The sequence below is a fragment of the Rattus norvegicus genome, chromosome 16 (assembly GCF_021556685.1).
Source record: "Rattus norvegicus strain SHRSP/BbbUtx chromosome 16, alternate assembly SHRSP_T2T, whole genome shotgun sequence".
Classification (NCBI taxonomy): domain Eukaryota; kingdom Metazoa; phylum Chordata; class Mammalia; order Rodentia; family Muridae; genus Rattus; species Rattus norvegicus.
In genome coordinates this window covers 17414391-17431689 of record NC_141549.1, presented here as the reverse complement: position 1 = coordinate 17431689, position 17299 = coordinate 17414391, and the positions used below count along the sequence as shown (strand labels likewise).

At 51.2% G+C, this 17299-nt stretch overlaps 1 protein-coding gene across 2 annotated transcripts; it reads left to right on the top strand.

The window, feature by feature from the left end:
* The first annotated feature begins 540 nt into the window (after window positions 1–540).
* Tmem38a (transmembrane protein 38a) lies at window positions 541–16030 on the top strand. 2 transcript variants are annotated; one of them, NM_001100175.2, is given in 6 exon segments: window positions 541–940; window positions 8846–9002; window positions 9267–9451; window positions 10512–10599; window positions 13397–13514; window positions 14639–16030. In NM_001100175.2, coding segments are annotated over 6 exon segments (897 nt in total). In that variant the 5' UTR covers window positions 541–816; the 3' UTR covers window positions 14864–16030.
* The last annotated feature ends 1269 nt before the right edge of the window (window positions 16031–17299 follow it).

Genomic DNA, 17299 nt, shown 5'->3' with positions numbered 1-17299 from the left:
AGAAATTGCGCCCTTGACCCCCGAGCCGCCCGGAAACGGCTTGGATAGGGGCGCGGCAGATAACTGAACTCCAAAAGGACCCCTGTTGGGTCCCCACGGAGAACTGCGACCCCGGCTCAGTGTGCATAGAGTCAGGATGTCCCCCCGGCCTGGGTTGTACCCGCACGGACCTCCCGGTTCTGACTCGAGTAGCCCCATGGAAAATGAGGGTCCTGACCAAACAGACCTTACAGAACATGAGGCCTGGGTTAAGGTCTATAGAGGATGGATCCTAACTTGTGGAGTCCCCTGAAGCGGGAGTGTCCCTTAACCACGGTCTGGGCTGGGGTCCACAAAGAGAAGGGCTCTAATTTGTGGAGCCTCTTAGAGAGATAAAACCAAACAGGACGTGAGGGTTTGAATTAAGGTTCTCTTGTGGGAAGCAGGGTTCTTGTGGGAGACACGGGCTCCTCAGGAATGAAACATGATATTAGCTGAGATCTTCCGAGGGCGTGGGCTTTGAGGGGAATAAGGATCCTGATTGGATTAGTCCCACGGAAAAGGGACACGGTTCTAAGTAGATGTACAAAGACAAGGTTCCCTCTGTGTGCGCTGGATGCAGGGGATAGATCCCTTTTGGCTCAGTTGACCGGGTTCTAGCGTCCCTGCAGCCCGGTGCCTTGGGCTCCAGGGTGCTAGGCGTCCCCACCGCCCCTCCTCTCCTGGGGGGCAGGCAGGGGGCGGTGCCTGGCAGTGAGCTAGGTTCATTGGCGAGGGAGCAGTCGCCGGGCAGCGGGGCGCGGGACACACGGGGCCGCGGAGGCGCCCTCCATCGCCATGGACCTGATATCATCGCTGAGCCTGGGCGAGCTAGCGCTCAGCTTCTCGCGGGTGCCGCTCTTCCCTGTCTTCGACCTCAGCTACTTCATCGTCTCCATCATCTACCTGAAGTATGAGCCAGGTGAGTCGGGGGTAGTAGGAGTTACCAAGAGGGAGGTTGCTCATGGCTTGAGGACCAAGGCGAGAGGAGTAGGCAAGCTAGATCCTAGGATAGGGGAGGAGGCAGTGGTTGAGATCGCGGAGTGCTCCCACGCACATGCAGGTGGAGGAGGGGACCTCGGAGACAGAGGCGCTGTGGAAAGGGGGCTGCAAATGAGGTGGAAGGGTAGGAGAGGAGCGCACTTGTTTACTGTTAGGAGGACAGGTGCTGCGGGGTTGGGTTGCGGGCGGGGCGGGGAAAAGACCAGAGTCAGATTAGAGTAAGGCTTCCTGAACTTATTTTTGGGCAAGGGGGATTGATGGTGGCGAAGGTTCCAACCAAGGGTCGGACCTGCCTGGGCGCGGGTCAGATGTTCTGGACGTCAGCTGCCATGACCTCCCTTAACGCCCTTGGACTGACTGCCGGGTGACTATATAAGGACTGGCCGTGCTGGGGGCTGCGATCAGGTTCGGGTAAAATGACACCCATGTCCCCTCTGTATTGCATCTTTTGGCATCTTTCCTTCCCGCTTGCCTGCTGGGCCAGCTCGGGGCCTGAGATTCTTCCCACTGACGGAGCCGAAAAGGTTCCAGGACTGGGCAACTTCGGGTCATCTCGCTCTCAAGAGTCAGGGGAGAAAAGACCCTACTTCTTTGATTTAAATTTTAGAAAAGTTAATTACTTTTATTTATATCTCTGTGTTGTGGGTATGTATATGTGAAGGTCAAAGGACAGTTTACGGGAGTCCCTAGTCGAACTCCGGTGGTCAGATTCGTAGAAAAGCTCCTTTAGCCGCAGTCATCTTGCTGCTGCCTCGCCCCTCCTCCAAACCTTCTGCTTTAATGAGGACACATGTAGCTCACACCTATAACACCAGAACATAAGAGAGGCAGGAGGAAAACAAGCTAATTCCAGGACAGCCAGGGCTATTGGTGAGTTCTTGTGCAGTTTGACTCCAGACTATCTCAAAAACAAACAAACAAACAAACGAATAAATAAATAAATGCCTCACTGGAGTCTTCTATTTTTATACAAGTTCAGTGTAAGCAAATGGGTCCTGTTTGTCTTCTGTAGTTTCAGTTATTCTACTGAACCTGCAAGCGAGGGGTAGGAAAGTTTCCTTCCAGGAAAGCTAGGACCCTTCTGTGGGTGAATATGTAAATTAATTACTTTTGAGGTGACAAAACCAGACTGCTATGTTTACTTAGGAATGGGGGAGTGGGGGCTTCGAGATGGCCCACAGGTGGAAAGGAAAAAAAAGTCAAGTTTAAAGACAGTTTCTGATAACCTCGGGAGGGCTGGTTTCCAGAGCTTTCTTAGATGAAATTGTGCACGTGTCCTTACAAGCATAAATACATGGTCTCATGCAAACGGGATTATCGTGGCTGTCAGGCATGTGTGTTGGGTCTTCCTTCCCTGTGCACAAGCAACAAGGCTTTGCAAGGTGAAGTTCTCGTTTGTGCTGTTGTTTGGAGAAACTGAGTTTCCTGCATGGGGAAGAATTCCTGGTGGCTTCTGTGGAACCCAGCACACCCCACAGTCCACTGTGAGGAGGTTTAAACCCCGTGGAATGGACTTAGTTCGGAAGTGTGCTGAAAACGGGTGGGTATGGGAGGGGTAGTCTGTATTCTTATTTTTAACTCTTTTCATTACTTGTGTCGGGGTTTTCATTACTTGTGTGTATGTGGGGGGTGAACATGCTAGGACATGCATGTGAAGGGCATAGGACCACTTTTTTAAAAAATTCTTTTTAAAGATTTATTTGTTTAGTTTACATGAGTACACTGTCACTCTCTTCAGACACACCAGAAGAGGGCATCAGATCCCATTACAGATGGTTGTGAGCCACCATGTGGTTGCTGGGAATTGAACTCAGGACCCCTGGAAGAACAATCAGTGCTCTTAACTGCTGAGCCATCTCTCCAGTCTGGGACAGGACAACTTGACAGAGTTGTTCTCCCTCCCCTGTGTGGGACTTGGGGATTGAACTCAAGTAAAACTCACCCCCCCCCATTTTATTTTATTTGTGTTTAAAAATATTTTCAGTTATCATCATTGTCATTATCAGTGTCTGTGTGTACATACATGCCCCAGAGTGCATGTGAAGGACAGACGACAACATCCCATCCTTCCATCTTTACATGGATTCTAGGATCAAACTTAGGTCACCAGGCATCACTGGGAGCAAGTGACTTTACCTCTGAATCATCTTACCAACCCCTATTTAAAAAAGAAAACACAGCCAGGGTTCCACTGTATACCTCAGGCTAGCCCCAGACTCAGATCCTCTTTCTTCAGCCTTCCCTGTTCTTGAACTCTAGATGCTCATTCTTGTCTGAATATCTCTGCAGGAGTGTCACAATAACCATCTGTGCTGCGAGGGCAGGAGACAGGATATTCCGGGTTTTGGTTTTCTGCTTTAGAACTTTAACAGTTCTCCAGCCCTAGCTGCATAGCAGATTTCCCGGGGTCTTTTAAAAAGTCTGTTTCCCCCTGGGCGTATTGGTGCATGGCTCTAATGCCAGCACCCGGGAGACAAAGGCAGAGAGAGGCAGGTGGATCTCTGTGAGCTCCAGGCCAGACACTAAAAACTCTACCTGGTCCTGCTTCGGTGGTGACCACCTGTTGTCCCACCCACTCAAGAAGTAGAGGCAGGAGGATTGCAAGTTCAAGGCCAGCCTTGAGCAACTTAGCCAGATACTGTCTCAAAGTAAAATTGTTTTAAAATGTTTTATTATCTGTTTATTATTTATTTGTTTTGTTTACTTATTTATTGTGTGAGTGTTAAGTGCTACCATAGCATATGGGTGAAAGGCAGAAAATAATGCAGGCTTCAGGTCTCGCCTGCCAGCATGTGGGTTCCAGGGATTGGATTTAGGCCATCAAGCCTGATGGCACGTGTTATATTAATGGCCTCAAAATTTTTTCACGGGATAGTGATATGGTTAGAGGTCCTGCCTAGACCCTGCCAGTGTGGGCTGGGAATGTGGCTCAGCCTTAGGGTGACAGCCTAAAATTCCCCAGTGAGGGGCTAGGGGCATGGCTTGTTGGTAGTGTTTGCTGAGTGTACAGGAGGCCCTGGAGTCCATCCCCAGTCTCTAAAACCAACCAACCAAATTAACCGAGATGAGTTCCATCAGAATATCTCCATGTTTGCATTTCAAGCCCATTACCCGGTGTTTGCTGTAAGACATCTGCTGAGGCTATTCCTCCAAAATTTGGGGAAGATGAAGTAGAAGGCTGAGGTAAATATTTGGTGAGCCTGCAAGTCCCATGGGTTCCTGTGACAGCCAGAGTGACAGATTGGGCTGCAGGAACCACTCATTTCCCTCAGGAAAGCAAGGTGACTGGGGAGCTGCTAGGCCAGGCAAATCTGTAACATTGGCAAACAAGAAACTGAGCCAAAGACCGTATGCAGGCCAGGCTGGGCTACATACCTTTAATCTCATCACTCAGGAGACCAAGGCAGGCAGATCTCTGTGAGTTCAAGGCCAGCCTGGTCTACAGAGTGAATTTCAGGACAGCCAAAGCTACATGGTAAGACCACACACACACACACACTCAGTAATAAAATAAAAAAGATGGTGAAGTATTCAGGAAGACTGGGTCCTCAGGGCAAGCTGGCTCCATGTGCACAGGCACACACGTGCACAAGCCTTGCACACAACGTGTTGTCCCCCCAAACCCGACGCCATTCAAACATACATGCTCAATGCACACACATAAACAGGAAACAGAAGGGACAGATGAGGGAGTCTGAGGTAGGAGCTGGTCCCTGTACTAACTCAAACCATCAAATCAGTCCCCATTGCCTCCACACATTTTCCCTTGCCTGTCTGTGACGTGGATTCATTGGTAAAATGAACCAGTTCCCCTCTTCTGACTACTGACGTGTAGTCCACTAATATGGATATCTGGGTTTTAGGCTTCTGCATTCTCTAAGAAGTGGTCCCGTTCATTTGGAAGGCTCTAGAGCAGTGGTTCTCAACCCTCTCTGGGAGCTACATGTCAGATATTTACATTATGATTTTGACAATAGCAAAATTGCAGTTATGAAGTAGCAGCAAAATAATTTTATGGCTGGGAGGTCATCACAGCATGAGGGGCTGTATAAAAGGGTGGAGCATTAGGGAGGTTGAGAACTACTGACCTAGAAGAGCATGTTACTGGGGTACTGGTGTTTTGTAGGTCGGGCTTTACAGAGAGTTCTTTTTTTTTTTTTTTTTTTTTGGTTCTTTTTTTTTTTCTGGAGCTGGGGACCGAACCCAGGGCCTTGCGCTTCCTAGGTAAGCGCTCTACCACTGAGCTAAATCCCCAGCCCCCAGAGAGTTCTTTTACAAGAAAGCTCAGGGAGCTACTCAGAAATTCAGGATGCTGAACCAGAACTGCCTAGGAGAGCCTGATCCAAATCCCTCCCCAGTGTCTAGAAGGGAGGGGGTAAAATAAGCCCAAGCTGCCTGTTAGAGCAGGTATCCTCTAGAGTCTGACTGGGCCCCAAGCTCTGTTCAAGGAAAGGGGTGGAAGAAATGGCCCCTGACAGTCTAGATTCCTTCGCTTTTCTTGATACGGTCTCTTAGTAGCACAGGCTGGCCTTACCTTATAGTCTAGGATGACCTTGAACTTCTGATCCACCTGCTGAGTTGACAGGTGCCCCCCCCACCCCTTCACACCCATGTGTTTGCCATGGAACTCCAGGCTATGTGCATGTTAGGAAAGCACTTTACCCTTAGAACCAACCTCCGTTTGTTTGAACTAAGCTGGTCTTGTGCAGTGCAGGTGCAGACTAAACTCCCTACATAGCTAAAGAGAACCCTGACTTTCTGAGTCTTCTGCCCAACAGTGACCTTCTTCAGTTTTGGCTTTTCAAGACAGGATCTCTCTGTGTAGCCCTGGCTGCCCTAGAACTCACTCTGCAGACCAGGCTGGCTCAAACTCACAGAGACCTACTTGTTTCCTGAATGCTGGGATTAAAGGCGTGAGGCGCCACTGCCCAGCTAGACTCCATTTTTTAGGCTCTTACTAGTGGTCCAGGCTGACCTCAAACTCATGATCCTTCCGAGTCTTGACGGCTGTGATTTCAGGCCTACGCCACCGCATAGGTCTCTGCGTGGTTTCTGTTGTGCCGAGGCTTCAGGGACAGCACGTTGTTCCCTGCGTTAACAGCACCAAGTTCTTCCTCAGGCCAGTGTTAGGTTCACAACAAACTTAAGTTGAAAAGTCCAAAGCTTTGTAACTTTGGTTGTGGCTCCTGAGATACGCCGTACATGGCGTAGCACTAAAAAAGGAAAAGAGGACAATTCTATCCCCCACCCACCATCGTTAATCTTTGATACCAGAAGACATGGGAAATCTGGGCAGGGATCTTAAACCAAGCCCCTCCTTGTGGGATTCTGGCAGGGTGCTAAACTGGTCTGCTCCTCCAGCCTACAGATGTATGTGTGAAATTTTACGCCCAGATATCCCAGTCTCATTCTAGGCCCCAGAATATCTCTGGTATAATTGCTAAGGGCTAAGCAATTTTTTTTTTTTTTTTTTTTGTCCCTGGTAGGTAACCTTTAATGGAGCCAGTAGAGGCAGGGAGACTGGGCTTCTCCAGATTCAGTGACTGAAGCCTGTCATCTCTGCAGTGGAGAGGTTGAGACAGGAGGATGGTAAATTAAAAGCTAGTCTGGATTAGAGTGAGACCCAGGGCTGGAGCGGTAAGGAGTACCAGCTGCTCTTACAAAGGATCCAGGGTCCCTCACAACCCCAACTGGGAATTTGACACCCTCTTCAGGCCTCGGCAGTCCCAGCACCCTCACTATGCACAGACACACATGCTTGCAAACACTCATTCACAAAATAATCTTTTAAAACTAAAGGTAGAGGCTGGAGAGATGGCTCAGCGGTTAAGAGCACTGACTGCTCTTCCAGAGGTCCTGAGTTCAATTCCCAGCAACCACATGGTGGCTCACAGCCATCTGTAATGGGACCTGATGCCCTCTTCTGGTGTGTCCTAAGAGAGCAACAGTGTACTCATAAAATAATTAAATCTTTAAAAAAAAGAATTAAAAAACCCTAAAGATAATGAGTTGCATCATTATACCTCAGGGGCTGTAAACCCATCCCTCTGCCTTTTGACATCCAAAGAGACTGAGGCTCGCTGAAGACTCATGGCAGACACTTGGGCTCTGGCAGACCCAGGAGGGGACATAGTTCTTTATATTGGAGGTGCTTGTGAAACCAAGCCTCGAACCGGTTTGTCATGGGTCATGCACTGAAATCTCAGCCCCTCCCCCACCTTACGGTGGTGCCAAAAGAGCAGGAAGACCCTGGAATAAGACCGCCCCTGGTAGCTATTTTTAGAAGCGCATGCGAGTGAGTGTCTTTTTCTGTGGAGCGAGGGGGATGTTTGGTAGCCTTGGCTCAGTGGACCCAGCAGCTGGTCCCGGGGATCACTTCTCAGGGGAAGTGTGCTTTAAATAGATACAGGGTGGCTTGGGGATGGAAGGATCCTTTCCCTCCCTTCTTCTCTCCCCTTCTCTCTCCCTCCTCCCTCCCCCTCCCCGTGCCCCTCCCCCTCCCCATGGTACGTTCCAGGGCACCTGACAAGGCTGCTTTTTCTTTTGTGTGTTCTTTTGTTCATAGAAGTTGAATTACGTGTGTGTGTGTGTGTGTGTGTGTGTGTGTGTGTGTGTGTGTGTGTAGGGGATGACTTGCGTGTATGTTTGTATGAGGGTGTCGACTTGGAGATACACATAGTTGTGAGCTGTTACGTGAGTCCTCTTCCTCTTAACCACTGAGCCGTGTCTCAAGCCCCAGCCTTGAACTTCTGATTCTCTTGCCTCACTTCCTGTGTGCCGGGATGATAGGCCCGCATCAGCCACACCAAGTTTATGTGGTGCTATGGAGGGGGCGCTAAGGCTTCCAACACTCTAGGCAAGTACTTTACGCTTAGATAAAAACCTTTCCACCAACTCAGCACAGCACAGCTGTCCCTTTTAAAACCATATTCTCCCAGGTCCTACCTCCAGCAGGCCGGCCTTGGCACCCCCACCCAACTACTGAGCACTGCACCCAACTCTTAAAGGTCCCCCACCTGTAACTCTGACACCTTGGGGACCAGTTTCCTGTGAAGCTTGGGATCAGACCCCATCCAAAAGTAACAAGGGCCTTAGGTGGCTCAAACATGGAGCATCGCAGCTGACAGCTTGCTCCTAAAATTGTTCTCTGTTAATGAAACTGGTCAGAAAGGGAGGGGTTCTGCATGATAAGCAGTTACACCCAGAGACACCCAGCCATGGCTCTGGGGTGTGCGTAAAGATAGAACCTGACCATTAACAAAGACTATGGAGATTTAGAAATATTATCTTACTTACTTATCCATTTGTTTACTTGAGACGAGGTTTCTCTATGGCCCTGGCTGTCCTACAGCTTGCTCTGTAGACCAGGCTAGCCTTGAACTCACTGATCTGCCTGCCTCTGCTGGGAGTAAAGGTGTGCTGGGTCACTTTCATTGCTCGTGTGAGTACACTCAGTCACACGCAGCAGGTCTGAAACAAATGCTTGTCAGAAAGCAACCTGCAGGAATCAGGCAGAACCTCGGTTCCCACCACGTGGGGCCTGGGAGGGAGCTCAGTTTATCAGGCTTGGTGGGCAAGCTACCAGCTCAGTAACCCCTAATGCTTTTGCCCTGCCCTGCCTGGAACCTGAAATGGCTTCCTCAATGGGCACCGGCAAGTCTGTGCTTGGTAGAGAGCCAGCTCAGCATGCAGCTAGACCGGCTTCCATCCCAGCATCCGATGAGAACTTTAGAAGCCCTGAATTTAATCTCTAGCACCCAGGGGGTTTGAAGGGTAGCATGCAAGCGAGTGTGACGTGATCCCCAGAATTCATGTACCCTCGCAGGGTCTGTGGAGCTGTCCCGGCGTCACCCGGTGGCATCCTGGCTGTGCGCCATGCTGCACTGTTTTGGGAGTTACATCCTGGCCGACCTGCTTCTTGGGGAGCCCATCATTGACTACTTCAGCAACAGCTCCAGTATCCTGCTGGCCTCCGGAGTGTGGTGAGGACTTGGAGGTGGAGAAGGGCAGAGCCTGGGGTCAGGGAGGACCTCAGCACCAGGGCGGTGGGAGTTTGAGGGAGCAAGGACACCCAGTCACAGTCTGTGTGGTGCTGCCATCCTTCCTACCCTCCTCATCTACCTGTGCACCAAACTCTGCAACCCGTGAACGCCCCGCCCCCTGACTCTGCACCTTCTCTGCTTCCGCTAAGCTCAGCTCCGGGTGTACCCGACTATCCCTCTGACCCTGGGCCTTCTGTCCTCAAGGTACTTGATTTTCTTCTGTCCCTTGGACCTCTTCTACAAGTGCGTCTGCTTTCTGCCTGTAAAACTCATCTTTGTGGCTATGAAGGAGGTGGTGAGGGTCCGAAAGATTGCTGTGGGTATCCATCACGCACACCACCACTACCACCATGGGTGGTTCATCATGATCGCCACCGGATGGGTCAAAGGTAAACAGAATTATGACAAGGATGATAAAAAAAAAGTCACCACCATGAGATGGCTCAGTGGGTAAAGGAGCTTGCAGCCAAAACCTGGTGACCTGAATTTGATTCCTGGGGCCCACACAGTAGAGAACTGACTTCCACAAGTTGCTGACTGATTGCCACCTGAGCACCATGGGACATGCCACCTACATACACAGAAACAACAATGTTACCAATAATAGGAGCCAGCAAGATGGCACAGTGGGGGAAGGGAGCTTGAGGCCAAGCCTGATGACCTGAATTTGAAGCTCAGAACCTACATAGGAGGAGAGACCCAGCTCTTGCAAGTTGTTATCTGATCTCCACACGTGTGTTCTGGTGTGTGCATGACATGAACACACACACACCACCGCAAAAAAGTATAAATAAAATGCAACTTTTTTTATTTTCCAGACAGAGTCTCTAGGCATCCCTGGCTGCCTTGGAGCTCATTATGTAGACCAGGCTAGCCTCCAGCTTACAGAGACCCCCCTGCCTCTGCCTCCCAAGTGCTGGGATTAAAGGTGTGTACCATCACACCTTCCACTCTTGGGCCCCATGGGGTGGAAGGGGAGAACTCGATCCATAAGTTGTCTTCTGACCTCTGCACTCATGCCCTGGCATGCTAGCACCCCATACACAGACTAAACAAACTATTCAAATATAAAATAGAACTATAAAAAAGAATCATTAATTTTTTAAATAAATAAAGTAAAAATCCCAGCAGTTGACCAGGTGTTGGGGTGGGCTCCTATCCCAGCACTCGAGATAATGAGAATTAGGAGGCCTGGGCCAGCCTGGGCAACACAGTGAGACTCAGGACAGTCCCTTGTAGTCAGGGATACTTCCGAATGCTTCCCCTGACTGCCTGTGATACTGGGGAAGGAGCTGTTTTGAGCCTCAGTTTCCCATATGCAATGGATGATCGATCACCCCTAGCTCAGAGTCTTCTCAAGAGAAGGTCCTGCGTTTCCTCGGGAATTGAGGCTGGAGGAAAGGAGGGTGTGGGGGTGGCCAGCCACCTCAGAGTTGCCCTGCCCTGCAGGCTCTGGCGTTGCCCTTCTGTCCAACTTGGAACAGCTGCTTCGAGGCGTCTGGAAGCCAGAGACCAATGAGATCCTACACATGTCCTTGTGAGTACCCTGCCTGCTGACCTCTGTTCTGCCTTGCCTGGCTCTACAATATTGATCTATAGAGATGCCATAAGGTGGGGACAGGAAGGGCTTCTGCAATCAAAGAGGTGATATTTGACTGGGGTTTTGAAGAGCGAATAGGAGTTTTCTGGCTACAAAACACCCTCCACCCAGAGGGTAGGATCATGGCCAGTTATCAGATTAGAAAGCTAGAAGACCAGGGTGAGGATGTGAGTGGGGTGCAAGGAAATGGAGCAGGAGTGAGGGCCACAGGCAGGCAGGCCCTGTGGCATGGAGGGCCAGGGGGGGATAGAGGACAGGACCACAGAGCAACGTTCATGACCTATGTAGCACCACTTCATCAAGCCTGATATATCTTTTTTCCAATTTCATTTATTTCTTTGTTCTTTTCTCAATTTTCCTGTGTCTGTGTGATGTGGGGGAGGGGCACATGTGTGTGCATGTGCATGCGGAAGCTGGGGGTTGCACTTAGGACTGCCATATTATTTGAGGCAGGGTCTCTCAGGCAAACCTCGAGTCCCTCACATGCCTGGGATTGCTACCCGGCTGGCTCTGAGCAAGCACTTTAACCACGGTGCCATCTCCTCGGCCCCCCTTGCTCTAGTGTTGGGGCGAGCACCTAAGAAAGCTGGAGGGCAGCCTGCAGGAGCCCCTGTCCCTGTCCAGGGGTTTCCGTGAGGCTCTGTCTCATAGGCCTCATTAGTCCTCTGCATGGTGACTTTAGCTACCAGCATCTGGAGAGGCGAGCGGATGGAGACCACTACAGCCAAACCCCTGCCCACCACACTCCTGTGTGAGGTGACCGGCGGCCACCCACACTCTCTGCACCTAGTGTTCCAAGAACTTGGTGGCTTTTCCTGTTGCTGCGGTCCCATATGTGACTGGCGGAAGCAGGAAGCATTCCAGTGAGAAAAGACTTGCACAGGCTCACAGTGTGGGGTACGGGTCATCATGGTAGGGAAGGCATCAAGGCCCAAGGCAGCAGCTCACAGCCGGTACCCAGCAGAAGGAGGAGTGTGTTCAGTCCAGACGGTACCCTGAGGCCATCCACAGTCAGCAGGGGTTGTACTGTCTTAGGGGTGGGGAGTTGCTTCACCATCCTGGGTCCAACACCCACAGTTTGCATCTCAGTCAAGAGGTGAAGCTTCTGGGCTGGGAAGGCGTTCAGAGGTTAAGAGCACTGGCTGCTCTTCCAGAGGGCGGGGATTGGATTCACTGCACTCACACAGGCTGGCCCCATTCTCAGGGGATCAGATGCCCTCTCTGGCCTCTGCAGGTATTGCTAACATGTGGTTTACAGAGACGCATGCAGATAAAATGCCCATATACATAAAATTAAATGAATAAATACAACGTTAAAAGAGAGAGAAAGATGCTGGGACCAAGAACCTGTACCGATCGCTCTGGGAGCCACTTTTAGAAGCCAGGTGTGGCAGCACGCCTGTCCTGCTGCTGGTCTCTTAGCTACTGTTGCCCGCATAAAACCACCATGACCAAGCTTCCTCGCCAGTGGGCTGAGTCCGTGACGGGAGGAGACTGCAGCAAGCTGCAGGTGTGCAGGCAGGGACAGGGAGCTCAGGGCTCAGGCCCCAGCAGCCTACTTCCTCAATCTCCGCAAACAGCAGCACCCACATGGGACCAGAATGGGGGACATTCTTATTCAAACCACCACAACCAGAAAGGAAGAGACAGGATCCCCTGGGATTCACTGGACAGCCCCTCAAGCAAAACTGGTAGATTTGAGGTAGGGTAAGAGACTTTGTCTCAAAGAGAAGGTACAGGGCCTGGGGGATGGCTCGATGGGTCAAGGGGCCTTGTGCCAAGCCTGGTGCCTGAGGCTCTGCCTGGTCAAAGGAAAGAACCACGTCCTCTACCTAGGCCCCTGCACATAGGTAGCAGATGAACAGCTTGGTCCCCAGCAGCAGGAGTGGGGGTGGGGTGGGTGGGAGGGGCCTGCCTGTGGATCCTGTTCCCCTAAATGGACGGCCTTGTCTAGCCTCGTTGGGAGAGGATGTACCTAGTCCCACAGCAACCGGGTGTGCCAGGGGGAGGGGTTGTATGTGGGTGATACTTGGAGGGGGCTTCTCCTTCTCAAAGGAAAAGGGGAGGGAGGAATGAGGGTTGTGTGTGAGGGGGTACTGAGAGGAGATGGGGAGCTGATATTGGGATAAGTAAGTAAGTAAAAAATAAAAATTAAAAAAGGTAATTTTTAGGTTATTCAAACTTAACAGGGAAAAAAAAATCAACTTCCCCCAAAGTTGCCTACAGGAGTGCCGGAGAGACAGAGACTGGGACGCCTACTGTGTGGGAACAGAGGCAGGGTGTGTGGCTGAGGAGAGGCAGTAACTCAGTTCCCAGCCCAGCGACAGTGCAGATCCTTCTGTCAGAAACTGTGAGCAGCACCAGGGGCTCCAGAAGGGAGAGAAACAATTCACTTCACTTGGGAAGTCAGGGGTCAGCCTAGAAGGATAAATGACCACACGTTACCACCCTCCAATTTCCTCAGTGGCTGAGTTCTTCCCCCTGGCAAAGCCTCCACCCAAGATCCTCCACCTTCCTCGGGCTTGAGATCACCCAGCTCTGTTCTCAGTGTGAGTTCAGACTGAACTTCTCAACCCAGCGCCAACCAATGTGCTCTCAGCCTGACAGACAAAGCTGTCAGCCAGGGAAGACAGGTCCGGCGCCTCCTGGTCAGTCAGCTGTGGCTCTGGTGAGCTTTACATGAAGTTCCCACTGAGAATGGGCCATGGTGATTTATATCTCGCCCCCCCTCCAGCCCCACTAAGGCCAGTCTGTATGGAGCCATCCTGTTCACCTTGCAACAGACCCGCTGGCTCCCAGTGTCCAAGGCCAGCCTCATCTTCGTCTTCACCATGTTTATGGTGTCGTGTAAGGTAAGCCACCACCTTTACCTCCCTGGGGTGGGGCGGGGGTGCTCAGCCAGAGGAGACATGATTCACTTGAGGTAGACGGAAGAAATTCATCAGGAAATTGAGACATAAGGAAGGGCCAAGGAGGTGGGGATGGGATTGGGAAGAAGGGACAGGCTGGGGGTGCCTGTGTGGGAGACTAGAGGAACAGGAATCTGACCAAACCAGAAAGGAATCTTGGGTCTTCCCTATCCTTCCATGGGGCTGAGGAATGTTGTCCCCAGGTCCCCAAAGCATAGAAGGTCCTTGCCTATGGATGGTCCATTCCTAGAAGAAGACCACAGCCTTGGAAAGGGAGTAAGCTCTGCTGTGGAAGCTGAGGCAGGAGGATCCATAAGAGTTTGAGGCTAGCTTGGGCTACATAGTGAGTTCCAAGCCAGCCAGGGCTACTTAGTGACATTCTGTTTAAAGCCGGGGTTGGGGATTTAGCTCAGCGGTAGAGCACCTGCCTAGCAAGCGGAAGGCCCTGGGTTCGGTCCCCAGCTCCGGAAAAAAAAAAAAAAAAAAAACCCAGACCTTGTGGCAGGAAAGTGGGCCGAGGGTTAGGAGTTCAAGGTTACATTCAACTTCACAGCAAATTTGAAGCCAGCCTGGGCTATGTATGACCCTGTCTCAAAACAACAACACAAACAAAAAGCAAGCGAACAAAATCAAACAAGGAGGGAGAAAAGGAGGGAGTAAGAGAGAATGAATTTATTGTTTAGAGTCCTGGGATGTGAGGCACAAAGTAACAGGAGTGGGTATGGTGGCAATAGGGATGGGGTAAAGTGAAGAACCTCGTCTAGCTTCAGATGATTGACACCTTCCATGGCCAGACTTGGCTACATAGGGAGTAGGAGGCTAGCCTGGGCTACATGTTACCCTGTCTCAACAACAGGACATAAACCTGAAGTCCAGGTGTTGGGAGGTCCTGTTGTCATGGGTGACCACTGGTTGCAGCCTCCCTAGATCTGGCTCTCCAGAGTCCAGGATAGGGGCTTATGTACTCGGAGGTATGGGAAGCTGGAGGGCTGGGGCTAGCCCAATCTCTCTCACCGCTCCTTTGCTCTCCTCTCTCCCACCACTGTGCTTCCTTGTACTCCCCTCAGGTGTTCCTGACAGCCACTCACTCCCATAGTTCTCCATTTGATGTCCTGGAGGGTTACATCTGCCCAGTGCTGTTTGGGGCAACTTGGGGAGGCGACCATCACCATGACAACCATGGAGCACCACATGGCATGGGGCTAGGCACCCAGCACTCTGGCTTGCCTGCTAAGGCCAAGGAAGAGCTGAGCGAAGGCTTCAGGAAGAAGAAGACCAAGAAAGCGGATTAGGGTTGGCCCCAGGGATCGATCCACTGGGTGCTTGGGAGAAGGATATGAACTCAGAGAAACTCAGAACTTAGGGCATTCAGGGCTCGGAAACCCCCCTCCCCCCACCAGCCTCAACTTCCCCATCTACAATTTGGAGCCATCAGCAACCCCAGGGCTGATGTGGGGTTAAATTAATGTGGAGGAGTTTGGTAGGAGTGGAAAACCCTGCCTTCTGCCAGACTCCTCATCCGGTCACAGGCTTTGGGGGATACACAGTCCAGGCCTAAAGGCTGGTAGGTTCTTGGTTTTCATTCTGTGTTCTAATTATATCTTGAAACCAAAACAATTTAAAGTCACGTGGAGACTCAATTATCCAAGTTCCTCCTGGGAGCCAGGAGCTGGGGTCCTGCGTCCTTTCCCACCCTCCCTAGAATTTTATGACTCTTGCTGGGCATCTTCAGGCAAATGGCCTCCCTTCTCTGAGCCTTCTGTTTCCATTCTGTAGCACCAAGCCCCCAGGTCCTCCTGTCCGCAGGAGGTCTTTACAATGTCAAACAGTTTAACAGTGCTAATAAGGAGACTGGAGCTGGCATGAAGGGCAGTGGCAGACTGCTTTGTATGTCAGGCCATTTGTGTTGGAACCCAGGTCACCTCACTAGATACTCAGCTGAGTAGACACATCTAGGGCTGTCTGTTAACGGGTGTTGGGAGTGGGGTGTGTTGTTGAGTTCCCAGCTGCCCACAGGCAAAAGAAGTGTGTGTGCCGGGCAGAGGGTCCAAGAGCCAATAGCCTTGAGTGCTCACAATTGGGCCCTGGGTGTATCAGGTGTCCCTCGTGTCTGATCAGCATAGTTCACTCAGTCATTCAACAAACACACAGATCCACACATGCTCCCTGTACAGTGTTGTGCGGCTTGGAGGAGGAGCGAGCCTTGTACAGGGCAAGGGCCATGGTCACCAAAGTCTCCAGGACCTCTGAGAGAGGTGAGCATGGGGTACTGCTGGTCTCAGGCTTCTGTGAGGCTCAGATCTAGTTGGAGTACCCAGTGTTGCCCATTTGTTGAGAAAACGCTCCTCACAACTTTTCCTGGAGGTAGGTCCTGAGGCTGGAAGCTCCTGGGTTTCATCCCCTTGGTGTCAATCAAAGCTCTGTGTGAGTGATCAGCCAATAAATCTGGTGCGAGTGAATCAAGTTCTTTTTCTTTATTCAGCCTCAAAATGCAGCAGAGTCTGTTCTAGAGACGGCCCAGGCCTCCAGGGATCGGAGATGGGGCCGAAGCCTGGGATGCAGGGCCAAGTGTATCTGACTCCTCCAAGATAAGTGGGAAGGTACACACCTGTGCGGAAGCTGAGGCAGGAGGACCACTGGTTCCAAGCCTGCCTGGACTACCAGAGTGAAACCAAGAAGAAAGGAAGGAAATGAAGAAGAGAGGAGAGAGAGAATGGGGAGGCAGAGGAGGAGGGAGGGGAGGAGAGGTAGGGATGTGGAGAGAGGAGGGAGAGAAAGGGGAGGAGAGGAGAGGGAAGAGAGGGGAGGGGAAGGCAGAGGAGGGAAGGGGAACCCCTGTTGCCATTCAGCCACCTCCACTATTAGGAACGTGCTGCCAAGAGGACCAAGTGATCCTGGGGCCCCACATTCATCCTGACTTTTCACAGTAGCTAAAATTTGGAGGCAGGAGGAAAGGCCATAAGCCCTTGACCGTGGACAGGCCTGGTGTCAGGATTGCAAACTGTCTATAAACCTCAGTGGTTTCTGGTCTGGAATTGGCTCCCAGAGCAGCTGGATTACAGAGAAGCGGCCTTTTGCCCTCCAGCCCAAGGCATGGGTATCACACATTCTGGCCAGACAGACTTAATGGAAATAAAAATCCTCCCAGCCTATTTTGGGAAGGAGGTGTGACAGCTGCTGGCTGGCCTATGGTTTGGGGGTCATTGCCAGGACAGGTTGCCATGGCGTCTGCAAACAGGTGCCAGAACTCTGACGACGGCCTGGTCTTAAATTCAGGCTAATTTTAGCAGGATTCAAGTTTGGTCACTTCTATTGTCTGATATTGAGAATGGGGTTCTTTATATTGTTTTAAAAATTATGTTTAGCATTGGGGGAATAGTTTAATGGTAGAGCCTCTGCCTAGAATCCCCCGTGAGGGGCTGGAGGCATGGCTCAGGGGTAGATCACTTGTCTAACATTTGTAAGGCCCTGAGCTCCATCTATGCCACACACACCAAAAGATAAACATCCACACTGTGAAGCTCAGTGACAACTGATTTGATTTTTGTTGTGTTTGTTTTAGGACGGTGTCTCACTATGTAGCCCTGACTGGCCTGGAACTATGTAGACCAAGCTGGCTTTGAACTCTCAAAGATACGACTGCCTCTGCCTCTGCCTCCTGAGTACTGGGAGTAAGACGTGCGGCCCCACTGTCTGGCCTCACTGTGTAGCCCTGGCTGGCCTGGAAC